The sequence below is a fragment of the Heptranchias perlo genome, chromosome 6 (genome assembly GCF_035084215.1).
Source record: "Heptranchias perlo isolate sHepPer1 chromosome 6, sHepPer1.hap1, whole genome shotgun sequence".
In the NCBI taxonomy this organism is placed as follows: Eukaryota; Metazoa; Chordata; class Chondrichthyes; order Hexanchiformes; family Hexanchidae; genus Heptranchias; species Heptranchias perlo.
The window spans coordinates 44,421,903-44,448,257 of record NC_090330.1 but is presented as its reverse complement, the minus strand read 5'-3'; the positions used below and the strand labels follow the sequence as shown (position 1 = coordinate 44,448,257).

Here is a 26,355-nt window from a genome sequence, read left to right as displayed (position 1 = left end):
TAATGGTTCCGATCTTGCAAAATCTCGAGAACAGCCCAGCGTACATCCAGTGAACAATCTGCATGATGGTCTGAGGTCCTGATATCTCAGCATCTGGAACTGGAAAATTCCTTCTGACTGCATTAGGATAATTCAGTATCCTTGAATGTAAAACTTTCCAACAATGCATAAAAGTATGGATTTATAGCATTCAAAACACAGAGGAACAAGCTGCAGCCTCATTTATCTTTCTACTAAATATTGTGTCAATATAGTAGACTGTGTGAATTACTTAAATTAATGACATTGGTGAGTTTCACAATGGTCTTTTTTCTCACCAGAATATAATCGTAGTCAATTTCTGTTTCCCTTTCAGGAAGCTCAAATTGGGACAAAATTGGAAGCAACTCAAATATTAAATCAAATAAGTAACCCATCACAGAAGCTTTGGAATCGAAGTGAGTATGGAGAGCCACATGAAGGACACATTCAAAGACGGAGCATTGCCGAAACTATGAAAAAAAATAAACATTTGCCTGGAGCATTCAACCTATTCACCAAAGTAAGAACTAATTAAAATTGTGAAAAAAACTCTTATTACAGAAGTGATATTTTGGAAATGAGGTGCAAGTCAAAAAAAAGTCTACTTACTTATGGTATTTCTGAACTACTTTCCATCTAGTCTACACAATGAAACATATCCTGTGATATTAAAATGCATTTTTGGAAGAAGTGAAACCCCAGCATATCACTGCTACAGCTGTGTGCTAATTTCTGACCCCGTTGACCCTCCGTTACCTAATTTGTATGGAAGTGGCAGGCATTGCACCACTATGGATACATCTTGGATGTCTGGAGGAGGAGAGAGGTGGGAAAAGTGCTGTCCTACTGCTCTTTTGCAGTTAAATTACAGCAATGGAGAAGACTGAAATACATACGTTTATCTCAAGAACTGTACTGTGACAAAATGAAAGCACTTTCCAAATATTGTGAAGAGTAATTTTAAGTGGAATTCAACCTGCTTCCTATTCCCTAAAGGAGAAAGTAAGTTGTAAAAAAAAAACTACAGGCCCTGAAATTTTCATGGGGCCAGTGGCACATTCCTGGTGTAAACTGTGGGGTCGTACAGTGTGATTGCAGGGAAATTATCTGGGACCCGGATACTCCAGGTCTCAGACCAGGCCACGAGTTTCTAGGGTGCCAATGGGACTGGGGGTAGATCATTCCCACACTGGGAATTTCCTTGGCCCTGGCCTCACTAATGCTGAGCGATCTGGAAGCATGAATGAATTTGGCGTAGAGGTTGTTTGAGTAGCTGAAGTGGGGCCCCTCCACCTGGGGGAGTAGATGTGTTGGGGGGGAGGGGGGTGGGTTCCATACCTGGCACAATTAACGATATTGGCCTGATTTAAAGGGAGCCAATTGGTCTGATCAGCAAAAATGTTTTTGGTGATGGCATCGACTGCCATAAGAGCAGTAGGACAGCATCACTTTTGCCACCCCTCTCCTCCGGACATCTAAGATAGCGGCGCGATGCCTGCCACTTCTATACAAATTAGGTGACCTCACCCCGACCATGGAGGGTCAACAGGGTCAGAAATTAGCACACAGCTGTAGCTCTTAAAGACTATAGCTGCTGCATAAAGGGGATGCTTCATTGTAGTTGGATAAGGCTGAACAAAGAGGCAAAGCATCTCTCTTTCGGGGAGAGTTTTGAAGGTTTTATGGGAAGTATCGCAAAGGAGGTCAGCTCCCTTTGTGATCCCAGCAAACCTTCCCAATATTGAAGAAACGTACAATCTGCTTATCAGGAAGTGGTTACCAGAATAAATACAGTTTCAAACAGAGGACATGGAGGTAAATGATTTAAAATTTAACAGTTTAAGGAAGTTTGCTAAGGTAAGGTTAGCTGGTGTTTCACAGAACCAAGTAGATGATAAAATTATGCATTGAGTTTTCTCGCACTATTTTTACACCTTGACTGAGGCTGCGTACTAAGCCCTCATAAAACAGTTCTTTTCCAAGCTTCATGTGCCTGCTCATACTGCAGCAGAGCACACATGATTACTGCTACTTCAAACTGGAACCTTTGTTACGTGTAGTGTGGAGCCTACAAAACAGCCTTACAACACAACCTACCTGCGGAATGCATGTTCCTTGACTCACACACAAACTGGGATGCAGGATGGACACTTGGATATCATTTCATGTGCTTTTCATCTCCACACAATTCTTCTCTCCTTGCAGCACCATTTGATGCATAAGAGGAAGCAGACCTGAACCAGAGAATGACCCTCTAATTTTAGTCAGATGCTGTAGTCAGTTTGAGCAGGCCATGCTCAATCTCTTGGGAGCTGAAAACATAATGGGAGCGGATCTAAGAAAAGCTGGAGGCCTCCCCGAAGCTCAGATCTAGACCACCATTTGCTCACTCCTTCAGATACACGGTAGCAAAGCACCATCAAACATCACACATCATTATTAACTATGTACGCATTGTTTAAGAGGAAGTTTTCCAGCCACTATTCTAACATATTTTCCTCTTCTGTTTCTATGGATGTTCCTTAAGAACAAAGCGCAGGTCCCAGGGATATCCGGAAATCCAACACCTCATGGCGCACTTTGTCCCTCACTTCACTTATCATAAGCACCAGCACAGGTGCATTAACCCATTGAAATTTAGATAGTTAGCTTGAGATGAGTGCACTGGGTGATAGAGAGCGTGCGGAGGAGAAGCTGGAGATTTCTGACTGGAGACCCAGCTTTCATCCTCAGGTGTAGAGTCCTGGAATTTAGAGCTCCCAGAACCTGGTGGGAACCACTACTTGGCTGGCGGGTGGGAGCAGCATTTCGAGTGGCAGGACCCACTGCCGGGGACCCGAGGAAATGGCCCTTGGCGCCAAGGTAAGTGGTTGGAGGAGACCCAGAGGGAATTGTAGTCGACAAAGTGGGAGGGAGGCCTAGAACAGGGGAGGTCCAAGATTTCCTTGTGTGGCCCAGAGGAGCACTCCTGCTTTACCGAGCCCATAATGAAACCCAAAGAAACTTACCTATATTAGTTTCGTCTGGCCCTGTATCTACTTACCGGTGGGTTTGGCATATTTAAACAAGGACCCCACTGGCTCCGCAAGACTGTCCTTGGTGCCTGCAATTTAAAATTAGATTCGGTTGGATCAGGGCGACAGACTAGCGGGTAAGTCTTCCGTTCCATTTTAACTGTCCCCCTGTCTGGTTTCCACTGGTCGAGGGAGGGTTTAAATCCCCCTCCCTCCCCCGCCCCCCCCCCCCCCACCAAATTGAGCAGAAATCCAGCAAGATGGAACTCCACTCAATTTTACAACCTCTGAGTGGCCATTCACGTTAACTGGAAAATTTACTCTTGTGCGGATGGACTAATCCGGGACAGTGCGGGGGAGGCCGAAAACGGCCGAAGAACCTGGCAAGGCCGGGGATGCAGAAGTCCTACCAAATGCAATGGCAGAACCTCATAATTCTTTTTAATCCGTTTCCCACCTGGCAGCTGGCCCAATTGACAGCCCGGCTGGTAGCCGGGAGGGAAAGCTAGCAGCAGGAGGCTGCAGCCGGGGACCCTTGGAGACGGTCTCTGGCAGTCGAGAGGGGGGGAAAGTCGGCAATCGCGGCTTGAGGGGTGGGGGAGAGAGAGATCAGATATCGCGGCTTGTGGGCGGGAGGTCGGGCATGGTGGCTGGAGGGGGTTACATTGAGTTACATTGAGTCTACAGCTCAGAAACAGGCCATTTGGCCCAACTGGTCTATGCCTGTGTTTATGCTCCACACTTCCTACTTCAACTATCCCTATTAGCATACCCTTCTATTCCTTTCTTCTTCGCTGCTTATCTAGCTTCCCCTTAAATGCATCGGTCCTATTTGCCTCAACAACTCCTTGTAGTAGCGAGTTCCACATTCGGCGATAGCGGCAGGGGTGCGAGAGAGGCCGAAGGCTTCCTAGAGGTGCCGGGGGAAGCACGCCTGATTCTCCTGGCCCACAAGGGGTGCTCGAAAAGGCAATACCTTGTGGAGCTGGCAGCTACTGCCTTCTTTTCATTGCTGGGTTTCTTGACTCCTGTTAAACCTATGCAGCAGGTTTTAAATCAGGCTCCCAATTGCACTGTGGGAGCCTGATTTTAATATGTTAATAAAATATCCCGCCTCTCCAAGGGACGTTACGATATCTGCCACCATAAAAAAGGCGGTGTGCGTAGCGTGTTGGGGGCGCATTCCTCATATTTAAGTCTTTAACTCTCCACCTCCCCCACCCCCGCCCCCGGCCCTCTCCCGTCCATCTTGGGGGGGGGGGTGGTTAATATCAAGGCCAATAACTTCACCCCAAAAAGAGGCTACAACATGCTGGTTGGAGACCAGGCTGGAAAAGTCATGGCAAAGTAAGAGGGTGAAATGCCAATGAGAAATTAGCAGTGATGTCAGCAGTAGCCATGCACAAATTGTCTCATCCTATGCTTTCCTGATCAGTTTTTTAAATACGATCTATTGTCAATGAAGCTTAGCTCCTGATATGTTATCAACAACAACTTGTGTTTATATAGCGCCTTTAATGTTGGTAAATGTCCCAAGGTGCTTTACAAGCATGTTATCAGACAAAATTTGATACCAAGACACATAAGGAAATATTAGGATAGGTGGTCAAAGAGATACGTTTTAAGGAGCACCTTAAAGGAGGAGAGAGATGTAGTGAGGCAAAGAGGTTTAAGGAGGGAATTCCAGAGCTTGGGGCCTAGACAGCTGTAGGCATGACCGCCAAAGGTATGGCTAAGGAAATCAGAGATGCACAACAGAATTGGAGGAATGCAGAGTTTTCAGAGGGTTATAGAGCTGGAGGAGATTACAAAGACCGGGAGGGGCGAGGCCATTGAGGAATTTGAACACATGGATGATCATTTTAAATTTGAGGCGTTGCAGGACCGAGAGCTTTTGTACATTGAGTTATATCGAATCTACAGCACAAAAACAGGCCATTCAGCCCAACTGGTCTATGCTTGCATTTATGCTCCATACAAGACCCCTCCCTTCCTACTTTAGCTAACCCTATCAGCATACATTTCTATTCATTTCTCCTCTAAATGGAGTAGAGGAACAAATGGATCTAGGGGTGCAGATGCAGGTTATTAAGGCCTTAAAAAAAGGCAAACCAAGCATTGGGATTCATTTCTAGAGGGATAGAATTGAAAAGCAGAGAAGTTAGGAAAGTGGAGTTGAGGTCGAAGATCAGCCAGGATCGCGGGTTTGGGAGGTGCTGTCAAAGAAGCCTTGGCGAGTTGCTGCAGTGCATCCTGTAGATGGTACACACGCTGTTCTTATGTTAAACTTGTAGAGAACCTTGGCTAGACCACACTTGGGGTACTGTGCACAGTTCTAGTCTCCATATTATAAAAAGGATATAGAGGCATTAGAGATGGTGCAAAAAAATTCATAAGGATGATATCAGAACCGAGAGGATATACTTATCAGGAAAGGCTGAATGAGCTGGGACTCTTTTCTCCAGAAAAGAGAAGGCTGAGGGTGACTTGATGGAGGTCTTTAAGATAATGAAAGGTTTGATAGGGTAGACGTCGAGAAAATGTTTCCACTTGTGGGGAGACCAAAACTAGGGGCCATAAATATAAGATAGTCACTAATAAATCCAATAAGGAATTCAGGAGAAACTTCTTTATCCAGAGTGGTTAGAATGTGGAACTCGCTACTACGTGAAGTAGTTATGGCAGATAGCATAGTTGCATTTAAGGGGAAGCTCCACCACCTAGAAGGACAAGGGCAGCAGGCGCATGGGAACACCACCAGCACTGTAGGAGAACCTTCACCACAAGCACTGCAGCGGTACAAAAAGGCGGCTCACCACCACCTTCTCAAGGGCAATTAGGGATGGGCAATAAATGCTGGCCTTGCCAGCGATGCCCACATCTCATGAATGGATTAAAAAAAAAGAAATAGGAGCAGGAGTAGGCCATACGGCCCCTCGAGCCTGCTCCACCATTCAATCAGATCCTGGCTGATCTTCGACCTCAACTCCACTTTCCTAACTTCTCTGCTTTTCAATTCTATCCCTCTAGAAATGAATCCCAATGCTTGGTTTGCCTTTTTTTAAGGCCTTAATAACCTGCATCTGCACCCCTAGATCCATTTGTTCCTCTACTCCATTTAGACTTATTATCCAAGCAGTATGTGGCCTTCTTATTCTTCCTATAAAATGCATTACCTATCACATTTATCTATTTTGACAATCATTTGCCAATTACACACCCGTTCTGCAAGTTTATTAATATCAGTCAGCGAGCACAGGAGTGATGGGAGAATGGAACTTAGTGCAAGTTAGGATATAGGCAGCAAGAGTTTTGGATGAGCTCAGCACAATATCCATATCAAGTGACATGGATTTATTTTCTCTAGTTTTCGAATATTGAGCTTGAGTTTAAGATATGTGACTCCTAACTCACCATTCTTTCTAATTGATTCCTTTATGGAGGAGCAGGTATATTGGCTGGCTATGGGGTTTCTCCAGCAATCTGCTGGAATTCTGATGGCCCTAGAGATCTCCCTTTTCTGTGAATTATGGGAGCCTACTATGTGTGTCAGTGATATTCGCAATGTGCTAGCTGACTGGTGCTGCCTGCTTTCAGCCACTGAATTAGCATTTGAAATACCTCTTCGCTTCAAAGTTACCCTTTAGCTTGATTCATTTTTCATTAGTTTTTTGGGGCTATGATGCAGACACTGGGGTAGAATTTCCACAGGTGTTCTCCCGATTGTCTGCCGTAATTTTGTCGGAAGCCCCAGAAAAGCAGGATGAGCAGCTGTTTGCGTCATGTCTCTGGGGTTTCGGCTGACAGTTGGGAAAACCCATTCACAGAAATTCTACCACTCCCTGCCTGCAAGCAGCCATTTCCTATTTTAATAGAATGCTTGGGAATTATTTTAGAACTGGATTAGCACCACTTTTAAACAATATATGTACAAGATGTACATATTTAATTCTACTTTGATCATGTTTTACTGTCACTGTAGCATTTCAATTGCAGAACTATAAATGTCATATGATTTAATTGTGTATTTGCAATCATCACAATATTCAGCATTTGAATTCTTGAATATGAGAACAATACACCAACTGAAAATCGGAAAACAATAAAGTGAAAAATTCAAATATCCACCATAAGATCTGCATGTTATCTCTGTAGAAATGTTTGGTATTAAAAGATCTGGTCCAGCAACCTTGACAACCAAAAAGTAGATTTTTTTCTGAATAAATTCTATTATGTGTTCATTTAGCTTTACAATTCTATTCAGACTTCATTATTTCAGCCAGTTTGGCTTAAGCTGCTGTGATTATTTTAAAGAGTCTCTTTTCAGCTGATTGTAAGAATTGTATATAAAATGAGTTTGGTTAGTATTAATCACACTGGGTCCATGGTACAAATTAGCAGTATATTTCACACACAGGTTACAGATCTGGCTGGTGGGGCAATTGCAAAAGTTTCCACTGCTCCAATTTTCATCTGAGGTTACATAAGAACATAAGAAATAGGAGCAGGAGTAGGCCAATCAGCCCCTCGAGCCTGCTCCGCCATTCAATAAGATCATGGCTGATCTGGTCCTAACCTCAAATCTAAAATCATGTCCATTTCCTGCCCGCTCCCCGTAACCCCTAATTCCCTTTACTTCTAGGAAACTGTCTATTTCTGTTTTAAATGCTTAAGGCATATTGTTGGGCACAAGAGAGGGAGCTTTTCCTATTTTCCAGCCTGTGTCACTCCTGACCGTTGCAATGCTTGATACTGATATGGAGTTGCCAAAATAGAAAATATTACACTCTCACACTTTTTAACATGAGGTTTTCTGTTCAATTATAGATTTATTTTAATATGTAATGACCTTAAAAACTTTTTATAGAACAAAGAGATCTAGGAGTACAGGTTCATAGCTCCTTGAAAGTGGAATCACAGGTGGATAGGGTGGTGAAGAAGGCATTCGGCATGCTTGGTTTCATTGGTCAGAACATTGAATGCAGGAGTTGGGATGTCTTGTTGAAGTTGTACAGGGCATTGGTGAGGCCACACTTGGAATACTGTGTACAGTTCTGGTCACCCTATTATAGAAAGAATATTATTAAACTAGAAAGAGTGCAGAAAAGATTTACTAGGATGCTACCGGGACTTGATGGTTTGACTTATAGGGAGAGGTTAGACAGACTGGGACTTTTTTCCCTGGAGAGTAGGAGGTTAAGGGGTGATCTTATAGAAGTCTATAAAATAATGAGGGGCATAGATAAGGTAGATAGTCAAAATCTTTTCCCAAAGGTAGGGGAGTCTATAACGAGGGGGCATAGATTTAAGGTGAGAGGGGAGAGATACAAAAGGGTCCAGAGGGGCAATTTTTTCACTCAAAGGGTGGTGAGTGTCTGGAACGAGCTGCCAGAGGCAGTAGTAGAGGCGGGTACAATTTTGTCTTTTAAAAAGCATTTGGACAGTTACATGGGTAAGATGGGTATAGAGGGATATGGGCCAAGTGCAGGCAATTGGGACTAGCTTAGTGGTATAAACTGGGCGACATGGACATGTTGGGCTGAAGGGCCTGTTTCCATGTTGTAACTTCTATGATTCTATGATTCTATATGATTCATTTTAATTCAAAAGATGATCAGGTGAAAAACGATTTACATTAAATTAAGGATGGAAAGGTAGTGCAAGAAAATTCAACTTCCTGCACTTAATATATATTTTTTATTATCTTAAATGAAGTTGCAGTTGTTTCTCCTCAGGTATCTGCGAAGACTTTTCACTATGAGGGTTTCTTCTGGAGTTGTGCAATGATGGTACCACGTGCTGAAGACAGTTTTTCAACATATGTGTTTTGTGAGTGAACTGACCCTTTTAACACATTTTCTTACAACTAGAATTTATGCAAGTGCAAAATCTTTGAAATGCTTGAAATTTGATGGATATTAATATAAGCAACAAGCCATGCATGGCTGTTTCCTCATGAAATTTTTACCTCATTCACTGGCTTAGTTATAATGTCAGTAGGTTTGTAGGGCATGACCTATTACTTCTGAAGCCATGCTGCCTGCTCCTTCTAATACCAGAATTCTTTAAATGCTCATTTATAGCATTGGTTCTTGTGTTTGCCTTAAAACTAATCCATGGGATGTGAAGTGCTTTGCAACATCCCGAGGACATGAAAGGCACTATATAAATGAAAGTTCTTTCTTCATCCTGTAGAATCCCCTCAAGCATTTTTCCTACTATGGTTAGCCTAATATCCAATCTGTAGTTACCAGGTTTGTCCCTTACTCCTTTTTAAATATTGGAACTATATTTGCTATTCTCCAGTCCCTGGGTACTACTCCAGTATTTATGGAACTCTGAAAATTATCAGCTAAAGCATTATTTACAAATTTTGTCCTTTAATTGCTTCAGATTCCAGGATGTATCCATTTGGCTCAGGAGCTTTATGGATATTTAATCCTTTCAGTTTACCTATAACACGTTCTTTACCAACTTCTATATATGATATTGACCCTATTTAATGCATTAAGTGTTTGTCCACTCATATCACCTATAGTGATTCCTAGGCTTGTGTTTTTAAATGTACTGTACTTTGAATTTTTGTGCTTATCAAGTTGATGAACATTTCTTTCTGATGGTCAATTTCACATTTTCAGGAAAAGATGATTTTTGGGCCGAATGACATATTGATAGCTCCACATCATTGACTTGAATATAATGTAATTTAAATTACATAAAGTTGATAATTGCAGAAGTGTCTCGATGCAAAGTGTCTGGATCTTAGGGTTAGAACAACCTATTCCAACTCAGTAATGGTGATATATGTATAAATTGTTAGCATGGTTTCTTAAGCAGTAAACATACCAACCTTCACCAATTTAAGAATGAATGAACTGAGGAAGAAAGTGTTTCTCTGTTTATTGATGTTGATCCCATGGAATGAGTTTGGAGGGTGGGGATGTGTCTGGTAAAATATTGAAATAGACACCGTCAGATTGTGTCCAGGATAGTGTTGAGAACGAACAGTGTGCACCTTGCAGGGGAAATGTTAGGGCAAGGAAGACACTGGGTATAATTTTGACTTTGACTTTACATTTCTCCCGATTTTTTTATTTCCATTGAAGTTACACTTGAAGTTACAATATTGCACAATGTCAAAATTACCCCCACAATGACGTTGACCAGATTAAAGTTTAGCAAAGACTGTTGGATCATTAGATCACAACAATGATGAACAAACTTAAGGTCAGTCAGGCTTTTTTCTTTGATTGAAAACATTAGCATCTTGTTGATGGTGGTAATGCTTTTACTTTAGTTGTAGATAGTGTCTGAGGGCCTATAGTTGCTAACGCCATTTCTAACTATTGGGTGAATAATGACTATTTCCTTAATTTAAAGATGGTGCTGAGATGTGGAAGTCTTGCAGGATCAGAAATGCAAAACCTCTGGTTTGGTCTGAGAGTTTAAAAAGCCATTTGCATTTTGAGACTATACTTATTGTGCAGCTCTGTCCTGCTCTTTCCCTCTAGCCTCTCATCTGCTCTCTCCCACACTTTTCCATGCCCCGCTCTTTCCCTCTCCAAGCTCTGTTCTGTTCACTGTCTCGCCTTCTAGGTTCCACTGTATCCTGCCCTTTCTTCTTAGGCTCCACTCTGCCCTCTTCTCTCCCTCAAAGCTTGGCATTGTCCCACTCTCTCTTGCCAGGCATAGCTTCGCCTGAACTTTTGTTCTATGGGCTGCTATATTCTATACCTTAACATCTCCCTCTCCAGGCTGCAATTTCCTAGATTTGTTCTATCAGCATGCTTGCTCTCTTTTCCTCTAGGCCCTGCTTTGTTCCACTCTCTCTTTCCTCTCCCCTCAATGGTACTGTAAGAAATATGAATGTTAAATCCCCCACATGCACATAATTTGGTTGATTGAAGTTTCCCATTCAAATAACTTTCTTGCTCTCACATACCCTTTCTATCTCTTTGAAGAGCAAATTGTCCTCCACAAGGTATCAGCCTTGGCTCAGTGGTTGTGCTCTCAATTCTGGGTCAGAAAGTTGTGGATTCAAGTCCCATTGAGGAATTGAGCACACATTCTAGGCTGACACTTCAGTGGAGGACTGAGGGAGTGCTGGAGGTGCTTTCTTTCAGATTAGATATTAAACTGAGGCCCTGTCTGCCATCTCGGGTGGATGTATAAGATCCGAAGAAGTGCAGGGGCCTTCATCTAGTGTGCTGGCCAACATTAATTTCTGAATCAATATTACTGAAACAGATTATCTGGTCATTTATCTCCCTACTTTTTGTGGGACCTTGATTTTCTGCCATGTTTTCCTACATTACAACAGCGATTACACTTAAAAATACTCAATTGGTTGTGAAGCACTTTGGAATGCCTTTGGCCATGCAAGATACTATATTCAACTTGCATTTACACAAGAACATAAGAAATAGGAACAGGAGTAGGCCATCCGGCCCCTTGAGCCTGCTCCGCCATTCAGTAAGATCATGGCTGATCTTTTACTTCCACGCCACTTTCCTGCCTGATCCCCATATCCCTTGACTCCCTTAGAGTCTAAAAATCTATCGACCTCAGCCTTGAAAATACTCAACAACTGAGCATCCACAGCCCTCTGGGGTAGAACATTCCAAAGATTCACAACCATCTGAGTGAAGAAATTTCTCCTCATCTCAGTTCTAAATGGCCAGCCCCTTATCCTGAGAATATGTCCCCTAGTCCTAGACTATCCAGGCAGGGGAAACAACCTCTCAGCATCTATCCTGTCAAGCCCTCTCAGAATCTTCTATGTTTCAATGAGATCACCTCTCATTCTTCTAAAGTCTAGAGAATATAGGCCCATTCTACTCAACCTCTCCTCATAGGACAACCTTCTCATCTCAGGAATCAATCTAGTGAACCTTTGCTGCACCGCCTCTAAGGCAAGTATATCCTTCCTTACATATGGAGGCCAAAACTGCTCACAATACTTCAGTTATGGTCCCACCAAAGCCAAGTACATTTGCAGCAAGGCTTCCTTACTCTTGATATGTTGGCCTTTATTGCAAGGAGGTTGGATTTCATTTGCCTTCCTAATTGCTTGCTGTACCTGCATGTTAACTTTCTGTACTTTGTGTACAAGGACACCCAAATCCCTCTGAACACCAACATTTGATAGTTTCTCATTTAAAAAATATTCTGTTTTTCTATTCTTCCTACCAAAGTGTATAACCTCACATTTCCCCACATTATGCTCTATCTGCCACCTTCTTGCCCATTCACTTAACCTGTCTATAATCCCTTTACAGACTCTTTGTGTTCGCCTCACAGCTTACTTTCCCACCTAGCTTTGTATCGCCAGCAAACTTGGATACATTATACTCGTTCCCTTCATCTAAATCATTAATATAGATTGTAAATAGCTGAGGCCCAAGCACTGATCCTTGCAGCACCCACTACTTATAGCCTGCCAACCTGAAAATGACCTGTTTATTCCTTCTCTCTGTTTTCTGTCTGTTTACCAACCCTCTATCCATGCTAATATATTACCCCCAACCCCATAAGGTCTTATCTTGTGTAACAACCTTTCATGTGGCATCTTATTGAATGCCTTTTGAAATTCCAAATATACTACATCCACTGGTTCCCCTTTATCTACCCTGCTAATTACATCCTCAAAAAACTCTAATAGGTTTGTCATACACAATTTCCCTTTCATAAAACTATGTTGACTCTACCTAATCATATTATGATTTTCTAAGTGCCCTGTTACTACATCCTTAATAATGGATTCCAGCGTTTTCCTGACGATTGATGTCAGGCTAACTGGTCTGTAGTTCCCTGTTTTCTCTCTTCCTCCTTTCTTGAATAGCAGGGTTACATTTGATGCCTCCCAATCTGCTGGGACCATCCTAGAATCTAGGGAATTTTGGAAGATCACAACCAATGCATCCACTATCTCTGCAGCCACCTCTTTTCAAACCCTAGGATGTAGGCCATCAGGTCCAGGGGATTTGTTGGCTTTTAGTCCCTTTAATTTCTCGAGTATCTTTTCTTTACTAATATTAATTGCTTTAAGTTCCTCACACTAATTAGACCCTTGGTTCCCCACTATTTCTGGTATTTTTTTGTGTCTTCTACTGTGAAGACTGACACAAAGGGCAGGGTTTTAAATGGGAAAAAGGGTGGGTTCGGGGCGGTGGGGACATTGAAAATTGCAACAATTTCAGACCAACCTCCAACCTGCCCCTTTCCGATTTTCACCGGGGCGGGACGAGGGGTGGGCAACCAACACGCTCTCAGGAAGCAGTTTGCTCACTAAAACCTTTCAATGAGCCTGCAGGCCTCCATTTTGAAAGGTTTTGCAATTTTCGTAGTTTATAGGTCCCATAACAGTAGTTATATTATTGGACAGAGTATTAATCAAGAAATAAGAGGAGCTTATAACAAAGGTAATGCAGTAATCGTGGGGGACTTTAATCTTCATATAGACTGGGCAAACCAAATTGACAAAAGTAATTTGGAGGGCAAGTTTTTGAAATGCATTCGAGTCCTGGGGGCCGCGATTCCCGGGCTTTCTCCTTCACACCACGTGAGAGGCGGCGAGAAGGCCCGAAACTGCAGGTAAGTGGCTTTATAGCACTGCTTGTGGGCCCAGAGGAGCAAGAGTCCTTTCCCCCCAGGCCCAACAAGCCTACCTGCAGCAACCCCCACCCCCCTCGATGATTGCGACCCTCCACAACGATCGCTACCTCTCTCCGACCCTCTTCTTTTAATCTAATACTATCCTTAACTTCTTTAGTTAGCCACAGATAGATCACTTTTCCCGTGGTGTTTTTATTTCTCAGTGGAATGTACATTGAGAATTATGAAATATTTCTTTAAATATTTGCCATTGCGTATCTACCATCATATCTTTTAATCTAATTTCCCAATCAACCTTACCCAACTCACCCCTCATTCCTATGTAATTGGCTTTGCTTATGTTTAGGACCCTAGTTTCAGACTTAAGTATGTCACACTCGAGCTCAAAGTGAAATTCTATCATATTATGATCACTCTTCCCCAGAGGATCCCTTACTATGATTAACACTGTCTCATTACACAAGATAAGATCTAAAATAGTCTGTTTCCTGGTTGGTTCCATGTTGTTTTATTCTAAGAAACGGACTTGAATGCATTCCATAAACTTGCCCTCCAAATTACTTTTGCCAATTTGATTTGCCCAGTCTATATGAAGATTAAAGTCCCCCACGATTACTGCATTACCTTTGTTACAAGCTTCTCTTATTTCTTGATTAATACTCTGTCCAATAATATAACTACTGTTATGGGGCTATAAACTACTTCCACCAGTGTTTTCTGCCCTTTGTTATTTCTTATCTCCACCTATACCGATTCTACTTCCTGATTTTCCAAGCCAAGATCCTCTCTCACTACTGTCTTTACGTCATCCTTTATTATCAGGGCTACCCGCCCCCCCACCTTATCCGTTTGTCTGTCTTTTCGAAAAGTCAAGTACTCTGGAATATTTAGTTCCGAACCTTGGTCACCTTGCAACCATGTCTCTATTTGTGTCATTAATTCATCTGTCTTGTTACGACTGCTTCATGCATTTAGATAAAGCACCTTTAATTTTAACTTTTTACTATTTTTCCCTGATTTGACCTTATTCACTGATGCATTTTTACCATTAAACATTCTGTTCCTTCTTGCCACACTCTGCTTATCTTTACCCAAAATGTTACTGCTCTATGGCCTTGACTTTTCACTTAAGGTTTATAAATTTCCCCTTACCTGAACCCCCCCCTGACTTTATAGTGCCTTTAATGTAGAAAAACATCCCAAGGCGCTTCACATAAGCGTATTCAGACAAAAATTGACACCAAGCCAAAGAAGGAGATATTAGGAGAAGTGACTAAAAGCTTGGTTAAAGTGGTTTTAAGGAGGAGATTCTTCTATCGTGTACTGACTTTAAGGTCTATAGCACATCGTTTGCGTTAGCTTAGATTTTTTTTTAGCATTAGAGTTGTCTAACCAGAATAGTTCATTCCCCCCCCACCACAGGATCAACTTTATTTACCTCCTAGGTGTACCTGATATACAGGGCTACACACCTTTTTTTGTCTGCTCTGTCTTTTCTAAATGTTACATTTGTTTCAATCCTCTAGATTTAGCCATGTTTCTGCTATTCCCAATACCATGTAATTCCCTACTGCCACAACAATCTCCAGCTCTGGCATTTCATTTCTAATGCGTCTTGCCTTCACAGGTTATAGATTTATCTCCTTTCATGAATCCCAGTAACTGCCAATTCCTGGTCTCCCTAGGTATTGTTGTCCACACCCACTTGTTGACTAGCTTCTACCCATAGAGAAGGACCAACAGTGAGGTGCTTGATCCTATTCTGTGCAAATTAGGTTGTTTGACATCAGTGACATTTAAGCAGGATGGAAACTATTAACACAGCATTGTTCCATCATTAAATTGACATAGTCAAATATTTAAACATTGACAAATTGTTCAAAAGTGACAAAGAATTTAAACGAGATAGGAAGTGGAGGAAAGAATCACGTTGTGTGATACTAAACCATACAGATCACCAGAAGTAGCAGAGGGTATACTTTATTTTGATGAAACTGTCAATTAAATAGATTTTGATTATATTTGGTGTCAAGATGATGTATTGCATGAGTGAGCATTGAGTGAAGGCAGGGTTAAAAAATATAAGAAGTATAATTTTTGCCAGCACTCTTTAGTATAGGATAGTATTAAGTGGTGTTACTGTGTGGGGCTACATTGGATTAAAACAATTAATTAGCTACTTTTGTTCCTCTGATTTTCTTCCTGTCAATCCTCTATTGAATGTGGAAACTCATCCTGAGTTATAGTTCCATTGATGATAAGAGCCTTCCACTGCTTTGCCCAAATGACCATTCCTCATATCTAAGCCTGGACAGTGAGTGTCGGTGGACTTTTTGACCTCCCAGGGCTATCATGACTTCATCCATTTTCAGCTATCAGGCACATGCACTTCCATCAGGTGTCAATGGCCAGTGATGAAGAGTGACACTCATATTCTCAATCATGGTATGTGTGTGCGCGCGCTTTTAGTTCCCCCTCCCTAGCCTGTTGTAGCACGGAGATCAGCAAATTTAATCCAGATCAGGATTGAACCAGGGACTTGCCTGGTACCACACTTTGCAGTGCATTTACCCATCGAGCCATGTGTGAGAGAAACAAAGTTAATAGTAGATGCATGAGAAACCTTGAAATATATGCTGCAGGTTGTTGCACTCTTCTTTGCACTTCTGTAAAATAATGTATTTGGTTTGAGTAGATGTTGCTCATGTTTTTCATCTTCTGTATTATCTAGTTGAACAAGCTCTTTCAAAAAGCTGTATAGGAGCCTACCATCTCCCATTTCCAACCAGGCTGAACCATAACAGCTCTGCTTATGACTCTGCTACTGGTAAGTACAGTATCAGACAATAGATAAAACTAGTCTTATTCAAACTTCTGATTTAACAATTGTACAACAGCTGGATGATTGCATAGGAAATGTGAAATTTTGGTTGGACAAACACTCAATATGTAGGTAAAGTGTACTCAGAATCCCATATATGAAATACATTAGTTGTAGGATCTCAGATAAGGTCCCTCTTTTCCCAAAATGTAAAAACAATTGGATTTGGATTTTGCATTTACTGTCTAGGGTTTTACATGTAAGGCCTAATTTAGTTCACTGTGAATGGTCTAACATAAACAAATTCAATTCTCCCCTAAAGCCTTTGATTAAACTACTGTTCTGACACAAGCAGGAATACAGTACAACACTGTTCAAGAGTGAGAACTTAAGAACAAAAGCAAACACGGGCCAAATTTAACTTCACAGCAAAATTATAATATAAATTAAACTGAGTTCTCCCCTAGACCAAATAGGCAAAAGCCATAAAACTTGACAGGTTCTCTATGCTCTTCTTTCTAAAGGCTCCCTGCGTTTCCCCTCCTGTCATTGTCTTTCAAATGCTCTCTGTGTTTCTGAGGTATTCTTAAACTTCTTCAAAACTGACATGCTCATTTTTGTTCCATCCCATTCACATTCTTTTCCAAATGATCTAACAATATACATTCATCCAGCTGCTCTCTGTACTTTTGTGTCTTCTCTCCCGAATGATATTCTTCTGATTTAAAATTCTAAAATTTTCTTTATGTACTTTTTCCCTATCCTATTTTAAAGCCTTATATGGCAGTCTGAGATTTAGGATTTTATTTAAAATTTACATTGGGTTTGTTTTCAGTTTGAGTACTGAGATCATGTCATAAACTTCTGATTTGTCACATCAAAAGTAGCATTGAATAATGTCAGTTAAGACCATAGTCACCCTGCTACATAATAGTAAGAACTATAACAAAGGGTCATTTTTACGAACATTTTTTATTTCAAATGTGAAAAAAGATTTTTTTTTAATCTTCACTCGACTGAATTTCAAAAGTTATTAGACAGCACGTACCTCATGGGCACAAATAGTAATTCTAATATGTTACTTTTTAAAAAACATTTACATCTCTAAAGTGTATTGAATGAAGTTTTATAGTTTTACAAAGGCTTCCAGTTGTATTACTAGTATTAATGAATCAGATACAGTACATGCAAACTCACACTTTGGCCTCGATGTTCACCACCCGCCCCCCCCGCCCCAAACTGGCAGGAAAGGGTTGGGTGAGGGGGTAAAATCCAATTGAGATCCCACCTCCAAGCCGCCGCATTCCTGGCCCTGGCCAAGGCTTCCGTTAAAAGCAGGCAGAGGCCTACTTAAGGTTCAAAAGTCACGGCCCGATGATGTCATTGGCACCGCAACATAATTTTAAGGTCCATGTAAGGCGAGTCCTGCGCTGTCCGCTGCCCGGCAGCAGCAACACAGTGAGAGGAGCTGACTGCCCAGAAGAGACCCTGGTAAGTTTTAAATTTTGCCAGTCTTTGGACTGCTTGTGGGCCAGGAGGAGCATCAGTGCTCCCCCCAGGCTCTTCAAGGAGTCCTTGAGGTTTGGGGAATCCTCAGCCATGGCATTCCCCTGATCTTTGTGGAAAGGAAACACCGGACTGCCCCTCCCATTGCGATGCGAGGGAATCCCCTCCACCCACTGACTGCCGTGGACCATTCCCACAGGTCCCTGACTTCAGCCTTCTGTCGCCAGATTTTCACTCCTGCTGGCCAGGTAGTCAATTTGGCCGGGTGTCGGGCGGGACTGTGGAAATATTAATTCAAATGAGGCCCTGCCGTTAAGATCGGCAGGGCCTCCATGTCCCCGACTTTGCTGGGTTTGTTGCTCGCTAATGGGCTCCCGTGCACCCTTCCCGTCTCTTCCCCCCACACCGCCCTGGTAAAAATCAAGGCCTTTGTTTCTGTGCTATCTGCACAAATAAATGAGCAGCTTTATGGTGTCTGTGTCACTGTAAATAAATAGATGTACCAGGATTTATTTGTTACAGTAAAATAATTTATATACAACTCAATTTAAAGGAGGGTAAAGTGCAACAAATAAATAAAGTACTTGCACCTTAAATAAATACTATGAATCCACTCTGGGACGTAGAACCAAAAAAAGAATAATTTGTAATATAAATAACTGGGAATAAGAATATTGTATCTATGAAGCCTGTATCTTCTAGTTTCAGTAAGGTATGTAATGTTTTTATTTTGAGTTAATCTTGTGATCTGTTGCTGGCTGCTGATGTCTGACATTGCAGTCTTGACCCACATGGTGCTCCCAGCTCATCATGCACTTTAATTACCACTAAAATCGTGTGAGATCAGTATCCCGGCAACTCTGTGCCAGAACTGCATTGTGAGCCACTTAGTGCATTCATATGAAATTATCTTATCTATTATTTTAAGAGTAATTTATCCATTTAAACTAAATGTCTCCATTAAAATAGCAGGCAAAGTAATTCTGTGTGAATACACTGGGGGCTCATAATGCGTTAAGCATCCATATAATAATATTGTACAGTATGATCTCTAGGCTTTATCCTCTTTGTTTTTTGAAAGTCATACCACCACATAGGGAATTTTAATTAACAAATGCAAATAGGGAACTGTCTTTTAATTTTCCTGTTGAGGATCAGAAGGCTGCACTGTGGATGTGAAGTTAAGTCATAAAAAGAACAAGTAAACAAAAAATGTATCTTTCAATATTGGGAAAGTTATTAAGCAACTAACTGCTTGAATTACTTGATTCTGCAGACTTTTCCAAATATTAAAAGATATCAAACAAGTAGCCAGTGTCATTAACTCAATGTCCTAGAAGGGAGTTAAAACCTGCTGAATTGCGACTGAGAGACAGTTGTCTTAGTTCAAGAAGATTTTGTATTTTTTGGGCTTTTTTTAAAAAAGAGATTTCAGCTTCCACCCGATGATGCTAAGTTCCAACGATATTAGAACATGATCCTCAAATCCCATGTTATATTCCAATAAAAGCAATTTTGTTGTATAACTCATTCCCTTGCTGCTGAATTTATACTGTGGGGTGGATTCAGCACCAATGGATAACTGTGCTCGTGCAGTTTGTGAAAAGTCGTGTTCACAGCTTTGTGTGTCTAGCCATGGATCTCCACGGTAGGTCAGTACAGACCAACAGTGCTCAGAAATACAGATCACAGCATATAACTATAAAAGTATTTGTATTTCCACAGGATTTTGTACTTTGTGGTTCTTTAGCTTAAGGTAATAGGGATGGGGTTTGGAGGGGATCTGAATCTTCATGTTGATGATCTCATGCACAATTGATAGTCTGAGTTAATGTGATGACTTGTGTTGCAAAAAAATTACTCGTCTATTTCTCTTTGCATTTAAGCCATCACTTTCCATGTAAAATATTATATTATACATAGTTTTCTAGATTATTTTAATGAAGTTCAGGTGAACAGAAACATTGGTGTACAACACAAAATCATTGCTGTCTTCATAGGGTTAAAGTGCTGATTTCTTTAGAAGCGTAGGAAGGAATGTTTTTATAAGTTAAGTTGGAATAGTATCCATAATTGCACACAAGTGTCTAAGTGGATGCTATCCTTTTGGCAAGTTTTTGTTTGTTTATAATATAATATAGCAATTTAAATGCATTGTCTCATCCAGTATATCTGAAAGCTCGTTTGGTTTTCCTTGCTCATTTAAAAAAAACGCTTGCTGAAAATCTCATACTGAAAATTAACCTTTAACCGAATTGGCCTGAACACTGTGCCAATAAATCTGATAACTTTGAATAGCATGTGCTTTCATTGTAATGTGGTTTACAAACAGATAGAGACCAAAAAAATCCAGCAGAGCCCATTAAAGGTTATGGTTTTTAATTAGTTAGCCACCTTTTGAAATAAAGAAAAGAAAGAACTTGCATTTATATAGTGCATTAAAAAACCTCTGGATAGCCTAAAGCACTTCACAGCCAATGAGGTACTTTTGAAGTGCAGTCACTATTGAAATGTAGGCAAACGCAGATATCAATTTGCACACAGCAAGGTGCCCCAAACAGCGAGGAGATAAATAACCAGATAATTTGTTTAGTGGTGTTTGTTGAAGGATAAATGTTGGGACACTGGGTGAACTCCCTTCTAATACCTGTTACACCTGTAGGTGGTCCTGTGATAGGGATTTTCAATGTTAAGGATGTTACTCCTCACCAGTCACAGATTCACCCAGGCTGGTGTCCCACACAGTAGGTGCTATTTTACACTGAGATTATATGGTGAAAATATTTTAACTATTTTATTAACTTCTTTTAAATAATTTTTAAAGTTCTTTTAAAATCCTTTTTTATACTGTTTCTCCCATTTAAATCTTCTGGTCCTGTTTTTTTGGCACCTGACCACCTCCATTTCTGTCTCTCACCATTCAGAATATATAGGTAATTTTTACTGTTAAATATTATATGTTTCAATTAAAAAAATTTCAGATTTTTGGGATGTCCTGCTCCCTCCAACTCCGTTTTCTAAAATTTTTATTTAGCTTTTGGTCTGCAGGTGTTTGTTCCCTCCATACCGTTGGCATTGGCTCTTAATTGCTCTGGAATGTTTTTTTAAAATAAAATAGAGACTGCTTTATACAACTTTAAAAGAACACTGGAAATAACAACCCTGGCTGATGAGCCTTGGTGTGCTGCCTGGCCTGCGTTTTGCCTGTCTGACCCTATGTCTGCTGCTTTGTGCCTGACTCGTGTGCATGATCCACATTGACCCTACCCCAGCACTGGTGATCTGTCTGACCCGTGCTACATCCATCTCCGTTCCCCATGCGATGCCTTCCACTGTCATTTATGTTCTATTATGCCCTGCATCCTACACTTGTTGCCTCGACTACCAACTGAGGTGAGAGCAAAAGTGAACCCAACACCGGGGCAAACAGAAAATGAGATAGGTAGATAATGAATGAGAAAAGGAAATTAATTCCACAGACGGCTCAGTGAGTAAATGTGCAACTTGCTGTGGCATTAAGCCATGCTGTCAAGGACGGTCTCGTGCTTGGTTCCTGATCTGTGCTGAGTCAGCTGATCTACTTAGTCTTACATATCAATATATTTCACTTCCCTCCCTTGGCTGAGCATTCAGCTGCTTCAGCACTACTGTCTACAACTCTCTCCCTAAAACTTTCTGACGTTAAAAACCTTCTCAAAGTCCATCTTTTCGACCGAGCGTTTGTCATCCCTCCTAATCTCTCCCTCCGTGGCTTGGTATCTGTTCCCTTATTCTTTGTAGAGTGCCTTGGGATATTTGTTGTGTTATGAGTACTATGTAACTTTTCAATGGTGGAAAGTGGGGGGCTCTATAATTTTCTCAGTTTTGCATCAGTTTCATTGAAATAATCCAGAATTTAGATATTCATCAAATACTGCAATTTACACCATGTGCACCTTTGCAACAAAGTTTTATTTTGTTTTCAAAGAATAAGTGTGTTTAGACCTTGCAGAAAATGCTTTTTAGAAGCATGAGGGATTTCCCAGATGTTACCAATCTTAGACTAAAGACTAGAAAAATTAACCAGAATTTCCAGCTTTCATTTCCATGAACGCCTGTTAGAAAGTGCTAACATTTGGATGCACCGAAGCAAAATACTGCAAATGCTGGAAATCTGAAACAAAAACAGAAGTTGCTGGAAACACTCGGGTCAAGGAGCATCTGTGGAGAGAACAGACAAGTCACCATTTCAGTTGTGCACCCTTTGTCAGGACTGGAAGACATTACCAATGAACATCATTTAAAAAGGAACAGACCCAGCAGAAGGGAGAGGGAAAACATACACACACACACACACACACACACACACACACACACAAACCTGTCTGTGACTTGTCTGCTCTCTCCACAGCTGCTGCTTGACCAGTTGATTTCCAGTTTCTGAGCGACTGAGGCATAATTTTGATTGGAAGCTTGCCAAAAAAATGCAAATAACCCTGGTATTTAGTTCAGAGGTGGGCCATTGGGGTGGGAGGGGAACATCCGTACTGTGGAAGATGCACTGAGAGTCTGCCAAAGCATAAAATTCTGTCCTCATTGCCTAGACCCACACATGAAGAATGTTAGGTAGGCAATTCCAGGATATTGACCCAATGACAATGAAGGAATGGCAATATATGTCCCAAGTCAGGATGGCGTGTGACTTGGACGAGAATTTGGAGATGACAGTGTTCCCATGACAATGCTGCTCTTGCTGTCCTCGATGGTAGAGGTCGCAGGGGAGAAAGGTGCTATTGAGGTAACTTTTGTGAGTTGCTCCGATGCATCGTGTAGATCGTACCTAATGTAGCTACAGTGCGCCAGTGGTGGAGGGGGTGGATATTGAGTTCAGAAGTAGGAGTGCTGTTCATACAAACTGCTTTGTTATGGGTAAGGAGAGATGGCTGTGATTTCTCTTGTTATAGATGGTCATTACCTAGCACGTATCTGGTATAAACATTAACTACTTGTCAGTCCAAGCCTGTATGTTGTCAAGATCCTGCTGTAGGCTGTCATAGGCTGCTTCATTACTGGAGGAGTTGTAAATGGAGTTGAGCACTGTAAAATCATCAGCGAACAGCTCAACTGCTGACCTTATGATTGGTGGAAGGTCCTTCCCTCCAATTCTCAAATTTTCACTTGACCGTTTTCACATTAAGCGTTCTGCCACCCACCTTGCTTCCGCTACACTGACCATGTTAGGTTTCAGCAAGCTGATAAGGGTATTTGACTAGTACATTAGAAAGTTTTCAGCAAAATAATATCTCATTACTGAGTTCAGGTGTTTTTGTGCTTCAGTTTTAAAAAAAATTGCTAACTGGTGTTGCAGGGACAATTTCATTGTCTTCTGGCCATAAAGAAGTATTTGTTTAAGGAATCTTTGCACAGACCTTTCCACTGTCCCATTTGAGGCAGGGTGGTATAGGGGCTCAGTGGTGTGTTGAATTCCGTTCACTTTCATAAGGTAACAAATTCTGCAGCAGTGTGAACTATGGTCGGGAAATCAGGACTGGGACTCCACACCCCTTTATTCATTACCAGAAATCACTGCCTCTGACATACTATAGGTAGGATTGCCAACCTTCCTGGATTGCCTGGGGTTTCCCGGAATAGGGCATGGATTTTCCGGGTGTGAAAAAGACCAACTTCTCCATCAAACCCATCCAGACTTGATGCAAAATATGTGCACTGCATCATCAACTCTTACCTCCCTGATCCAGAATCTCCTGAGCGAAGCAAAAGGGCAGAGAGAAAATCTTAGGTAAATTTAGGAATAACTCTGGGAAATTCCTCTTCAAACCCTAAAGGCAATCAAGCAAGCTGCAGGAGAATGCATTAACTGTTACCAATAATTCCAGCTAGCTCTCACTTACCTCTACAACTTGACTATCAGGAACTTGCCCAGCTTCCTAATGAAGGACTGCAGTGAATCCATACTTACCGCTTCTTTTAGTAATCAATTCTAGAGGTCAGTGATTCTGCAGAAAGAAATACTTCCTGGCATCTAACTTAACTCGGTCATAACTTAACTCTATGGTCCCAATATTTATGAGGAGGTGGGGAGGGTGCGGGGGAGCGTGGTATAGAAGGGGGCAAACCCAGAAGTCCTGGGGACACGGAGGTCCTGCTGAATTTAATGGCAGGACTTTGTTGTCATTTTCTTCTTCTGTTTCCCGCTCAGCAACTGGCCAGATTGACAGCCTGGCCAACTGCCTGGCAGGAAAGCCACCACCAGGAAGCAGCAACGGGAGACTGTTAGAGACAGTCCCCGGCAATCGGGAGAGATTGGGGCTTGAAGTTGGGTTGGAGAGGTGGTCAGGGCCCAGAAATGGGAAGGGTGGGAGGGAAAGATCGGGGCTTGGGTTGGGTGGGGTGGGGGGGGTCAGGGCCTGGCAATCGGGAGAGAAGGAGGGAAAGATCGGGGTTGGGGGGGGGTGGGTGGGGGAGGGGGTCAGTCGATCGCGGGGCAGTCGAGAGATCAAGGGTTGGGGGGGTGGGGAGGGGGATCAGCCTATCGCGGCAGCTCAATATCCCCAGCCATGAGAGAGGATTAATAGTGGACACAGTTGATGCAGCTGTACTAAGGTTTTGTATAAGGTAGAAATCGTATTTTTAGTTTTATATTGGATATAGCTGGATACTCTTAATGCCCTATTCACTTTACATATTGCCTCATGATACTGATTGTGGATCTTCCATGTTTTGTCCACCAAAACCTCTAAGTCTCTCTACTGCTCCACAACCTTTAGTGGGGGTAATGATGTACATATGCCTGGAATGACCTTAACTCAAATGCATAGTCATGCATTTATCCACGGTGAAGAGCATCTGCCACAAAAGGTCCCATTTCCCCAGTGTATCTAAAACAGCCTGTAGTCTGTCTATTTCTTCAACATTCTTAACTCCTGCACACATCTTTGTGTCATCAGCAAATTTTAAGAATTGTTCGATCAATGCCTTCATCAAAGCATTGATACAGATGATGAAGAGCAGCAGTCCCAAAATGGATCCCTGCGAAGCTACACTAGTAACTGAAACCCATGCAGAGCTACTTCTATTAATTGCTACCCTTGCCTATGAGGATGCAACCAATTCGCTATCCAGCTTAAAATCTGCCATCCTACACTACAGTATTTTACTTGATAATCTTCTGTACAGCACTTTATCAATGGCTTTCTGGAAATTGAAATATATAATGTCTAAGAACATAAGAAATAGGAGCACGAGTAGACCATAGGCTTCTCGAGTCTGCTCTGCCATTCAATAAGATCATGGCTGATCTTTGACCTCAATTCCACTTTCCCACTCGATCTCCATATCCCTCGATTCCCCTAGAGTCCAAAAATCTATCTATCTTCCTTGAACTCACTCAACGACTCAGCATCCACAACCCTCTGGAGTAGAGAATTCTGAAGATTCACAGTCCTCTGAGTGAAGAAATTCCTCCTCATCTCAGTCTTAAATGGATGACCCCTTATCCTGAAACTATGCCCCATAGTTCTAGACTTTCCAGCCATGGGAAACAACCTCTCGGCATTTACCCTTTCAAGCCCCCTCAGAATCTTATATATTTCAATGAGATCACCTCTTTTCTAAACTCCAGAGAGTATGGGCCCATTCTACTCGATCTCTCCTCGTAGGACAACCCTCTTATCCCAAGAATCAATCTAGTGAACCTTCATTGCACTGCCTCTAAGGCAAGTATATCCTTCCTTACGTATGGAGACCAAAACTACTCACAGTACTCCAGGTGTGGCCTCACCAAAGCCCTGTACAATTGTAGCAAGACTTCCTTACTCTTGTACTCCAATCCCCTTGCAATAAAGGCCAGCATACCAATTGCCTTCCTAATTGCTTGACGTACCTGCGTGTTAACTTTCTATGTTTCTTATATGAGAGCACCCAAATCTCTCTGAACACCAACATTTAATAGTTTCTCACCATTTAAAGAATATTCTGTTTTTCTATTCTTCCTACCAAAGTGAATAACCTCACTTAACCTGTCTATATCCCTTTGCAGACTCTTTGTGTCCTCCTCACATCTTACTTTCCCACCTAGCTTTGTATCGTCAGCAATCTTGGATACATTACATTCGGTCCCTTCATCTAAGTCATTAATATAGATTGTAAATAGCTGAGACCCAGGCACTGATCCTTGCAGCACCCCACTAGTTACAACCTGCTAACCTGAAAATGACGCGTTTATCCCTACTGTGTTTTCTGTCCGTTAACCAATCCTCAATCCTTGCCAATATATATTACCCTCAACCCCATGAGCCCTTATCTTGCGTAACAACCTTTTAAGTGGCACCTTATCGAATGTCTTTTGAAAATCCAAATATACTACATCCGCTGGTTCCC

The 26,355-nt window shown here is 41.7% G+C and overlaps 1 protein-coding gene across 2 annotated transcripts in view; it reads left to right on the top strand.

The window, feature by feature from the left end:
* LOC137322950 (transmembrane protein 182-like) overlaps window positions 1-26,355 on the top strand; it is a 70,088-nt gene that overhangs the window by 16,936 nt on the left and 26,797 nt on the right. For both annotated transcript variants that reach the window (XM_067986208.1, XM_067986209.1), the window contains exons 2-4: window positions 356-541; window positions 8,771-8,864; window positions 16,381-16,476. In XM_067986208.1, coding sequence (XP_067842309.1) covers window positions 356-541; window positions 8,771-8,864; window positions 16,381-16,476 — 376 coding nt within the window. The remainder of the gene's footprint in view (window positions 1-355; window positions 542-8,770; window positions 8,865-16,380; window positions 16,477-26,355) is intronic.